Raw genomic sequence first — 11,765 nt, 5'->3', positions numbered from 1 at the left:
CGTCCTCCAGTGGCAAATCATATTTGTGAAATAATACTGAAACCAAAAAAGGTCAGATTTAGCTAGGCTGAATACAGCACACTCCAAAGAGAAACACAACCGGCAGTGTCAAAGACCAGGCCAGTGCTATCTTTCGAGTTACTTTTCCATTTGGATAACAAAAGGGCAGGCACTGCAACTGTGAATGTGATACTGACATTTAACATTGACCTGGCTGGCTTGAATAGTATGCTAATATTCCATGAAAACATTAACAAGCTCAAGCAAAACTCCACTGTGTGTAATGATTCATGTTATCATTTGAGGCTTTGCACAAGTTAATCAGCCTATGTAATACAATACAAACTCCACATACAGTAGCAGGTGCAAAACATATTTCAGGATCACCTACTGTGACCTAATAGATCTGCAACATAGAGTGCTTTCTGCACCAAGCCATCTGGATGGGGAGTTTGCTATGTGTAACACATAGCATACCGTCTGCAGTCCACAGGCCAAGTGCCCTCCAGCGATTCAAGGTGATTATTCTATTGTACTTTTCTCCATCGACTTCTGTTTTATCCCCGGGAGGATCAGCTGCGGTGTCTGACCTTCAAGTGTGAAGAAGAAAATAATAGAGAGGTAAGATTGTTCCCTCCCAACGTGTGGCCGTTTAACCAGAGATGCGAGCTGCCAAAACAGGGGCCCCAGGTGGTTGACGATCCCAGTCTCCCCATGTGTTTCAGGACATCGCTGTGTCCTTGAACAGCCCCAGTTTGAGTCTCAGTTGGAGATTACTGAAAGTTCGGCTTTCCTTGAGCCACAGCACCACTCAATCATCCAACATTAGCCTTCCTAAGGGGTTAATGTTGCCAACCTTCTCCATCTGTTGCTAGGGAAGTGTTGCCTGTAGTGCAGGAAACAGGGAGAGAGGTTTCCTGTTATGAAGAGAGGTTTTTAAAGGGTTGCTTTCCTCCAATCATTCAACCGATGCCGAGCCAGGAAGCCGGGCCAATAGCAAAAGCTTTTGGTGTCCTAAAGAAACTGTTTTTAGAAACTGTTTTGGGGGACTTTAGAGTTCATAGTATTCTGGAAATGTTTTAGGGACAAATATGTTCTGGAATATTATATTTAGGTATTACAACACAAGTTTATCATGACTCAAACATATTGGAAAATGATTAAGCTGACAGAGTTCTCAGTCCTATCTCAGATTCAAATTGTATTCATTCTATATCAATAAATATATCAATAATTAAAAGGAAAGCTAATGTTCTTATTTAAATTGACATTTGTTTTAGTCATATGTGAATAATTAGAGACACTGAAACCAGAGCTTTAAAAACTACCCTCATAATGTGAACAATGCCTCATTATGCTTATAGCCTTGGATACTTACACATCCAATGCATCCAACTCTGTACTGACGTGTCAAATACATCAAAGCTCTATCAAATCCAAATAAATCAATTTCAGGTAGGCCAATAGGTCACAAGTAATCTGTATATTTTCTTAAACTATTTGCTCATTTGAAATACATTCATTTATGGTGTAAATATATAGCTATTGTAATTCGAAATGTAACACTTTTATTGAGCTGAATGTGGATGAAGTGGGTTTGGTCAGTGTTCCTTGTCCGCGAGACAGATCTTCCTTCTCAGGATTCGCGAGAGAGCACCTCCCTTATACTTCGCGAGCGCACCAGTCGCGCATCCGCTAAACAAAAGGGATGCCGGCTCTGTGGACAAACAGCTACTACCTTGACAGAGTAATAGCCAGTACTTGGATAAACAACGAGAGCAAACGGTGAAATGTTGAATTTAGACCACTTGAATACTTTCAACATGAATTTGGGATAAGTTTCCAGAACCTGTGGACATATTGTAGCGGTTGTTTCCTGCATGTGAAAAAAATATGTGGATAACTCTCGGTTGCTATAGCGGATGATGTCCCAAAATGAACACAGGTATGTGGACTAATATTCAAGTGGCGATGCATATTCAAGAAAATAAATTGGGAGCCTGATATATGTATTTACATAAAGGATGCTCCAAGTGTGTGTGTGTGCGTGTGTGTGTGTGTGTGTGTGAGAGAGAGAGAGAGAGAGAGAGAGAGAGAGAGAGAGAGAGAGAGAGAGATAGCATTTCTCAATTTTGTGTTAAACAAATTTACTTTTTTCCTACACCACTTGAAATATCATTGGAGAACAAATTGAATATCTAAAATCACTGCAGGATCAGAGACCAAACAGGTGTAGGCTATTCGATTAGTTTGTTTCGATTCGTTTTTCTTTTTTTTAAAGGACATTTCCTTTTCTTTGATAGATAGACTAATAGCGGGTCAAATCTCACTTTGAGTGAGATAACAACTATTGCAGAATGAAAGTCAATTAACCATAATAGGTTAACCAGTTTGTGCAGTTCTGTCCTTGAGCTGTTCTTGTCTATTATTGTTCTGTATTATGTCAAGTTTTATGATCCCCCAGCTAATGGTGATCCTAATAAAATAACAAAATAACAAATTAATGATGGGTAGTGAAGGCTGTCATCAGTGTCATAACTGATGTCCTGCAGCAGCCTATATGGGGCGATTGATGTGGCATGTTATTAAGCACAATCCATACAGAAAAAGGTATATTTTGAATTCCAGCTATAGTAATCCAAATAGCGGCCGATATATTGGTTATCTGTGAATATTTCCACTCTAAAATCGAAATCCTTATCGGATTGAAAAATCCTATATCGGTCGGGCTCTAGTTGTACTGTATGATGTGAAGGTAGCTCTACTGCATTTCTACTGCACTGTGATGATTGGCCTATTCACTGAGTATTTTATAGAATTGTTGTTATTACGTGATGGGGGATATTTCGTGATTCCCTCACAGTCTGAGATCATATCCTGTGAGCTTGGCACAGTCATGGTCCTATTTTTCTACCTTTCCTTTGTTTTTCAAACTTTTGTTTTAATTGAATTCTTGTTGCATAATTCATATCCTGTTGTTTGCAGAGGGACTTTGTGGGACTGGACGTTTGTTTTTTCTCCGTTTTATTGTTATTTGACACACTGAAAGGACCTTTTCAGCAAAAGTGTGTGTGTGCGTGTGTATATGTGTGTGTGTGTGTGTCAGGGGAAGAATGACAAGAAGGAAGTCCATTTGTGTTGTGAGAATTTGTACTCCTAGAAGGGTTCATGGAGGAGTGAGGGCACGCTGTTAATGTCCTTCCCTCGTGGACTTCCTGCGTCAAGTCCTTCAATGGGAGTCTGCTGGAATAGTTCATTAGTGGTGTTGGAAAACAACAGGGAGAGAGTGAGACACATAGACAGATGGACAGTCAGGTAGAGACAGACAGACATTCAGACAGGCAGTCAGATAAGACAGACAGACAGCAGCACTGACATACAGATAAGACAGACAGAAAGAGAGGCAGAGACAAACAGACAAGACAGACAGACTGATAAGACAGGCTGATCAGACAGACAGATAAGACGTACAGAAAAGACAGATAAGACAGACAGCCAGAGAGGTGGAGACAGACAGATAAGACAGACAGACAGCTAAGACAGACAGATCAGACAGACAGATAAGACAGACAGACAGCCAGTTAAGACAGACAACCAGACACACACAGAGAGACAGAGAGAGGCAGACAGATTGACATGGAGGGAGAGTACAGAGTGCACGCAAAGTTTAATAGGATGTGCGTCAGGGCAGGTACTAAATAACAGGAAGAGACCAGTGGTGTATAAGTTTTGTTAAGTAAGGGTGTGTTTCACCAAAAGACTTGTGCCAGTCAGCTATCTTTGACAGGTTTTCCACCCTTAAATTGTACTAGTTATTCAAAGCAAGTTGGTAGAAAACACTGGACTTGACTGTAAGATACATCCTGCATACAGTATCTGATTTCCAAAACAGGGGACTTGACATAGGTGAAATACAATAAAAGTGTGTTTGTGTCTGTCTCCGCATGTAATTTTTTTATCAGTTGATTAATTGATTATCATGTCATTTAATTATGATCATGCCCTATAAGCTGTAAAGTGTAGAGCATGCAATCCGTCTCTGTATTCCAGTCAGGTAGATGTTATTATTCCTACAGTATGTTCCCTATAGATTTGTTGTTTTTCCTGTAGATACGTCCCCTCTAGCCATCTGCATGTCACAGAGTTTGAGACAAATCTGCATCCTTCCTCTTTACAAATAAAAACAAGGCTAAGGGATTGCTTGTTTTATATCCATACAACCAAAAGCCAACCAAATGTATAAAAGGTTAATGAAAGATTATTCTAGGTAGAATATTGCACCTTCAACTACTACTTCAACTACTTTTGAGGTTGAACATTGTATTTGAACTGAAATGAATCACACTTTCTCTCATTTTCTTTCCAGATTTACAGAAGCAACTCCAAGTTCCCCGACCAAAGATCCGGAGTCACTTAACGATCAAGGTGCAGTCCAAACTGATGTCAAAGCCTTGTCCCTCTACCCGGGGTCCCAAACCTCCCACCGCTCCAAAGCCCAGACCCTCCTCATCTGAGACAGAGGCAGAGGAGGAGCAATGCCCCCCTCACTGTCTGAGAAATGGAGACTTGACCTCCTCAGAGGGGGAACCTGAGGACCACCAGGAAGGGTCAGAGGACCCCATACCCCACTCCACAGATCACAGCCAGGAGGAAGCAGCACCAGAGGAAATCCTTAATGACAATGACATCACAGATTATAGTGAGAAGGAGAATGAGCAGGAGGAGAAGGGGGATGAGGTAGAGCGAGCGAGAGAGACGTTGAGCAATGCATCCGAAATGGAAAACACTAGTGCATCTGACACTCAAATTGCTGTAGAGGAGCAAAAATGTACAGCAATAGATGACTTGAACCCACCTGAGAGTGACAATGATGGCACATCTGTGGACCCTGAAAATCATCCAGAGTGTGAAAATGTGTTTCTGTGTGAGAGAGGAGATGAGGAAGGAGGGGGAATCAAAGAGGAGGAGGAAGATAATCAGAGTTTAACTGAGGAGACTGAAACATCTGAGGAACCTATAGTGTACCCAGAAGAAGATGTTGAAGAACCAGAAGATCATGGTACCACCCCTAGTCAGCCTGCTGCAGACACTGACAGTGGGCTTGAAAAGGAAGTCAGCGCCCCTGGTGGTGAATATTTGCAGTGCAAGTTACCCACTGATGAGGCTGAAGAGGAAGCCGAGGATCTCTTACTGGGAGCACGATGCTGTACACTCCCACCCGTCGGCGAGGAGTATCCCTATGATGTGATTGGCCCCTCAGATGAGCCTGTTTACACATGTGACACTGGTGAGGCCGGTGACACAGGTGTGTGGCAGCCTGAGCGTGCCACCAAGGACCCCTCTGGCCATTTCCGTTTCTCTGGCAGCACTGAGGATGTGTTTGGGCCTTACTCCGTCATCGAGGCAGTGCCTGCTAATAGGATGAGCACCGCTGACCCTGAGGTGAATCACGATGGTACATGCTGTGGTGACAAACCACAAACTGCAAAGGAGATGGACACAGCAGGCACCTCTAACCAAGAGCCTTATTATGTGTCATCGGACGATGTGGCAGAGCTAGAGGATAAACGGAGAGAGAGTGAGGTCCAGGACAGTCCTGAACAGTCCAGCCAATACAGAGAAACAGCCAAGGAGGATGTGGATGAATACGCAGACATCGATGACTCCCTCTGCCCCGAGGCCCATGACTTTCAGCAGCTGGAGGGTGCCTCATCAGAAGACTATGTGGAGATTGGGGACGATGATGAGACGGATGACACGGAGAGGAAGCAGATCAGAGGGAGGAGTGTGAAAAAGAGAACAGCCAAGCGGGAGCAGGCTTTCTTCAGCCAGCGGAACAGCTGCCAGCCCCGTCTCAGGCTGTGTAACATCACAGTGCCAGCAGACCTGGACCGGACACGGACCCCAGAGCTCACCAACAGGGTGGTGTTCGCCCACACCACAGAGGCCTTCGAGGAGGACATTGAGGAGATGGACTGCCACATCGTACCTTATCACGAGGACTCAGACTCAGACAGCGAGGAGCACATCTATGAGGAGGCCGGCTTTGACTCTGAGGGAGAGAACTTTATCTCTCTGGACCGGAAGAGCATTGTGACACGGTCACGCTCTTACTCTGGGAAGATTTCGGGTTATGTCCCTGAGACGGTTCCTGAGGAGACATCAGAGTACCAGAGTACTTATGACTACTGTACTGTGGCCTTAGACCAGAACGGAGAACCTCTGCGACGTCCTGAGCAGCCTGAGGTCAACAGACTCATCCCCTCGCTGAAGCCACGCCACTTCCTACTATACCCACACTCGTACTCCGCAGAGGGTCGAGAACTGTCATTGGGAGCTCACACAGAGGCCAACCAATCACTGAAGGAGGATCGTAGGATGAAAAGGACAGATGACACCCTCTCTCTGCCATGTGTTATCACTTCTTCCGGAAGCTTCTCTAAGCGGAGCCACCAGTCGTCCAGCGACGTTTCCACGCCAACCTCTCTGGTGGACATCCCACCTCCCTTTGAGCTGGCTTACATCACCAAGAGACCGGTCACTAAGAGCTCCCCATCCCTCCTGATCAGCGTCTCTCCTGAGTCCACAGACAACAAGCACAAGAAGAAAAAGTCCTCATTCAAGCGCTTCCTGGCCCTGAAGTTCAAGAGGAAGACGGACACTAAAGGCTTTGGTGACGGGAGCATACGCTCCTCGCGCTCCTCCTCTGAGTCCAGCCACCATGGCCCAACGAGAATCCTGGAACTGGAGCGCAGGAGCACTGGCTCCCCTCAGCCCCAGTCCCAGTCCCGTATGGTGAAGCCCCAGCAGCGCCCTCCAGACCTTCCCTCCACCTTCCTGCTCTACAAAGACCTCAGGAAAGAAGACCCTAAAGCCTATGGTAGCAGGGGCGTGTCCAGGGTGGAGTCCTTCGAGGAGCGCTCCCGCCGCCCCCTCATGCCTCTCCCCCTGACCAAACCTCGCTCAATCTCCTTCCCCAGTGCAGACACTTCTGACTATGAGAACATCCCAGCTATGAGCTCTGACTATGAGAACATCCAGATCCATCCTGGAGGGAGACCCACCAGATCCATGAAAGTCACAGATTTCTTTGAGGACCCCAAACGCATGGCGGCACCCTCCAATGAGACCGATGGCTATGTGGATATGAACAGCTTCCCTGGGATCGACAGCAAACCCCAGTCACCTGAGCAGGAGCCTGAAAGGTACATTCATTTATTATACTGTGGAACAAATTCATGATCATGGATGTTGGGCCTCTTCAGTGGTTGTCTGAACTGAAAAATAAGCCCATAGATAGTATACAGTCTGCAGTAGGGTTGCAACATTCTGGTAACTTTCCCAAAATTCCCTCGTTTTACAGAAATCCCAGTTGGATAATTCCTAGAATTCAGAGGGAATAAGCATGAAATCCTAAAATACTCTTACAGGGATTTCTGAAAACCTTGTAATTTTGATAAGTTTTGCAACCCTAGTCTGCAGAGAGGGCTCTTCCCCATAAACACTCTCCACACACTGTTCTCCAGTGGACTGGTTTGGCCAGGCTCCATCACTTCAACATTGCAATCTCCAGACCAGCTAATAGATAACTGTATCTCAAATGAACAGCGGCTCCTGGCTGTCCAGACTTCTCTTTCTTGGAGATTGTTGTGTTCTGTGAGAGATGAGCAGCCTGATTTGATGAGGCTCGTTCGGTTTGGGAAGATGGACAATGCTTGTGGAAGAGCTTATCCCACTTTCTAATTTTCTGGATTTCAAGGTCGCATCTGGTGTTAGCTTCATAGTGTGCCTGAGGGGATGGAATAGCTCACAGACACTGAACACTGTAGACAGAGCTCAGGTTTATTCACAATAGAAGTAATTATGGGTTACAATTAAAAGTGAAAGAGAGTGTGTGGGTGGGTGGGAGAGAGAGAGAGGGAGAAAGAGAGAGAGAGGGTGAGAGAGGGAGAGGTACTGTAGAAAGCAGGACAAGGAGACTGAGATTACGAAAGATGAGAGAGAAGGAGGGAAAGGTGTGATGAGCAACAGAAAGTGGATGAAGAAAGAGAGGGAGAGCCATGGAAATGAGACAGAGATGGCAGAAAACGAGAAAGAAGGGGGAAGAGTAAGAGTGGGTTGGTTTAATTGCTCTCCTGTTCCTGACATTTGTGGTTAAGTTTAGGATCGCTTTTATTAGTGCCTCTCTTTCATTGAGCCCTGGAGGGATGGAAAGATTTACAGCAGAGAGAGATAGAGATAGGAGGAGCAATCACTGGGACCTGCTAGGACCAAATGACCCTCTCTCTGGTCTCTGCCACCACTCTCTACAGCCAGCCCAGGCCACCCGCAGTCACAGTTAGACACCTGTTTGATGGCTGGTGTGTGTTCATAGGGACAGGCCATTACTACAGGCCTCTTAACAGCTTTTTAAAGAATTTTCACACCAGTTCCTGGGAAATTGCCACAGCTGCCATTTATGGTTGCTTCATGCAAAGTTGCTTATTTCCCATGCATATTTGACCCATAGTCCCGTGTAAGTGCTCTTTTAGAAGAGGCTACAGTAAGCCAGTATGTTTTCTCAGAGGGAAGCCTTTCTCACAAAACCAGGCTTATTGTCGACTTCAGAGGCACTGCGAGTCTCTGTGGATGAATTCCATTCCCTATCATGATCAATGACCTCACTGTTTATTTTGGAGTTTGTTGGAAACCAATGTGCCACACGTTTGAATCTCCTCCATTTCTCAGACAATAGACCCCCAGAGCAGGATCTTTTTCTGCTGCTGACGTTATCTATTGGGCTCATTGTTTGGTGGAGGTCTGAAATCTAACTGATCTATAGAGCCCTATATGTCCTGTCGCCTCGCCTCGGCTGCATTCTCCCTGGAGAGACTTCTGTTGCCGGGGATGCTGTGTCTGTTTTGTGTCTGTGCTGTGCATTCGTGTGTATGTGTGTGTGTTTTCCTGCTAAGCTCTTGCTGAAGGGTTGACATTGCCACTGTCCTAGCCCGGCAGACCGATGATGGCAGGGTGATTTATTGAGCATGTATTCAGAAGTTAACACTCTTCTCTCACCACCCAACAGAGAGGATCGGGACTGTTGAGGAAAGAGGGACCAAGGGACAGTGGGCTGACGTGAGACAAGGGGATAATACCCACAAAAGAAGGAAAATAGTTACCACAAAGTTAGAATGTTTCTACAGCATACAATATTTTACACCAGGTTTGATTAATGTACAGTTCAAACACTGTTTAGCAGAGAAAGGCAAAGAAAATCACATTTTATTTGTAAGTGTAAACATAGGCAGGGTAAAGAAATGCAAAGTAAGAATATATGCAGCTATTAATTAATGTGTGTGCCTGCCTGTTTAAACTAGGGTTCTGCTGGTTCAGAGCTGGAACTCATTGAGTCTGACTGAGACTGTCTTGCTAACCTAGCTGGCAAGGAAGGCGTCTTGGCGGTACTTGTGTTCGTTTCAGGGGGCAGTCAATGTGCTCTGTGATGACTCTGTATCATGCAGTACCAGTCAGATCAACAGCACCAATTAACCAATGTCATCCCACTGGAATAACCCCACAACAGACCAAACCACAATAGTCAAGACTGCCATTGTATATAATTTTGCTGCTCTTGTTATAGATATATGTAGTCATTTAACTTAGACCTGGCAATTATTCTTATTTCTTATGGTAAAAGACTTCAACTGGACCTTGGGATACAGCAGTATGATGGGTAATTCCCTACTGCAGCCTCTAGTGTATCCTCTGGTTTGTAGTTCCTCTCTGCCTCTGTGCTGTGTTGTCTTAGTTCTGCACAGAGATGTCCTGAGTGCATTGTTGTAGAGGGCGGTGGCTGTCCACTGTGGCGTGGTGGCTGGGTGGGCTCTGGGGCGGCAGGGCTGTGGGGCGGCAGGGCAGGACGTGGGGTACAGCAGGAGCCAGGCCCTCTGAGGTCATTGCCAGGTAATCCCCAGGGAGGAAGAGTCCTGCCTTATAGGCTTCCACTCCACCCTGCTGTTTACAGGAAATGCAGGACAAGGGCGGAGGGAGCGAGGGAGACAGGACTGAGGGGAAGGGGGAAGATGGAGGCGATGGGGGTCACCATGGTGGGGTGAGGTGTGAGGGGGAGGCAGGGTGGATGTTCCCATACTCCCCCAGGACTGGAACAACAAGACGAGGTGTGGTGTTGTCAGGAATGTCAGGTCCGACCTAGAACTAGAATGTGCTGTTGTTGTCTTCACTAGTAGAACAGAGGAGTGGTTACTGTAAAGAGTCAGTGGGACCCAGTCTTGACAATTTCAGCAGGATTCCTACAGTATGACAAAACCAGGCCCCACTCAATAGAGAAATAGCCTGTCAGATGCTTTCCTGTTGTTTGTGTTGATGCTCTATCATGGCAGTCACAGTCAGGGGCCAGGCTCTTAGCATTCTACCTCATACAACACTGTCAGACAACTAGCAGCACAACAGCCATAGATCACACATAATGATCAACATAAGCAGCTCAAAACAATTTAAAACAGTTCTTATGTTTTTAAATCCCCATCTGCGTTTACATTTCCCATGTCGAGTCAACTAACGACCGTATTTCAGCTTTTCCTATTTTCTTTAATAGTACTATTACAAAGACAGAAAATACCCTCCTGATTGCATCTAATACATATTTTAATACTCAATGTTTTACATATTACATGCCCCAACTAATCCTTGGAAAAGGGGGACATGTAGGTATTTTAATAGAAAATCACTTTTGAATTTGTCACAGTAGATTTAACTCCCAGGTATTAAAAAAGACACTGGTTGCAAAGGCAAAGAGATTGCTGGCATAATTATATTTCTGTGTAATGAGCATTTTAAAGTCTTTCAAGTATTGTTCGTATGAAGCAGTTTTGCTGATGGCTAAATTATATAGTGTGATTGAGGACAGATATTACATATGGAACCAGGGAAACATTTTAGAATTTTAAATGTGGTATAAATCATGATAATAAACCATTACATTTCGGCTTCCTATTATAACAGAGGTTGAGCAGGAAATCACTCTTGGTGACTCTGGTGAGAAATGACCCTCAGTGGGCACTAAAATGCTAATATTTCAATCTAACTGTTCAGTGATGGTTTATACATATTGTCACTAATGTAGCTCTCTACTACTGTATTCCTACAGTGAGGGAAAAAAATATTTGATCCCTTGCTGATTTTATATGTTTGCCCACTGACAAAGAAATGATCAGTCTATAATTTTAATGGTAGGTTTATTTGAACAGTGAGAGACAGAATAACAACAAAAAAATCCAGAAAAACGCACGTCAAAAATGTTAGAAATTGATTTGCATTTTAATGAGGGAAATAAGTATTTGACCCCCTCTCAATCAGAAAGATTTCTGGCTCCCAGGTGTCTTTTATACAGGTAACGAGCTGATTAGGAGCACACTCTTAAAGGGAGTGCTCCTAATCTCAACTTGTTACCTGTATAAAAGACACCTGTCCACAGAAGCAATCAATCAATCAGGTTCCAAACTCTCCACCATGGCCAAGCCCAAAGAGCTCTCCAAGGATGTCAGGGACAAGATTGTAGACCTACACAAGGCTGGAATGGGCTACAAGACCATCGGCAAGCAGCTTGGTGAGAAGGTGACAACAGTTGGTGCGATTATTTGCAAATGGAAGAAACACAAAATAATTGTCAATCTCCCTCGGCCTGGGGCTCCATGCAAGATCTCACCTCGTGGAGTTGTAATGATCATGAGAACGGTGAGGAATCAGCCCAGAACTACACGGGAGGA

At 44.9% G+C, this 11,765-nt stretch overlaps 1 protein-coding gene across 1 annotated transcript in view; it reads left to right on the top strand.

Annotated features, from left to right (window-relative positions):
• Nucleotides 1-1,691: 1,691 nt before the first annotated feature.
• Nucleotides 1,692-11,765, top strand: part of LOC311133933 (FYVE, RhoGEF and PH domain-containing protein 5-like) — a 54,605-nt gene continuing 44,531 nt past the window's right edge. Inside the window, exons 1-2 of the mRNA XM_084167555.1 lie at nucleotides 1,692-1,945; nucleotides 4,367-7,205. Of these exons, the coding sequence (XP_084023681.1) occupies nucleotides 1,936-1,945; nucleotides 4,367-7,205 (2,849 nt within the window). The 5' untranslated portion in view covers nucleotides 1,692-1,935. The remainder of the gene's footprint in view (nucleotides 1,946-4,366; nucleotides 7,206-11,765) is intronic.

Source organism: Coregonus lavaretus (assembly GCF_964263955.1).
Source record: "Coregonus lavaretus genome assembly, chromosome: 8".
NCBI classification, from domain to species: domain Eukaryota; kingdom Metazoa; phylum Chordata; class Actinopteri; order Salmoniformes; family Salmonidae; genus Coregonus; species Coregonus lavaretus.
The sequence above is the reverse complement of the archived record's forward strand: the minus strand, read 5'-3'. Positions and strand labels throughout refer to the sequence as shown.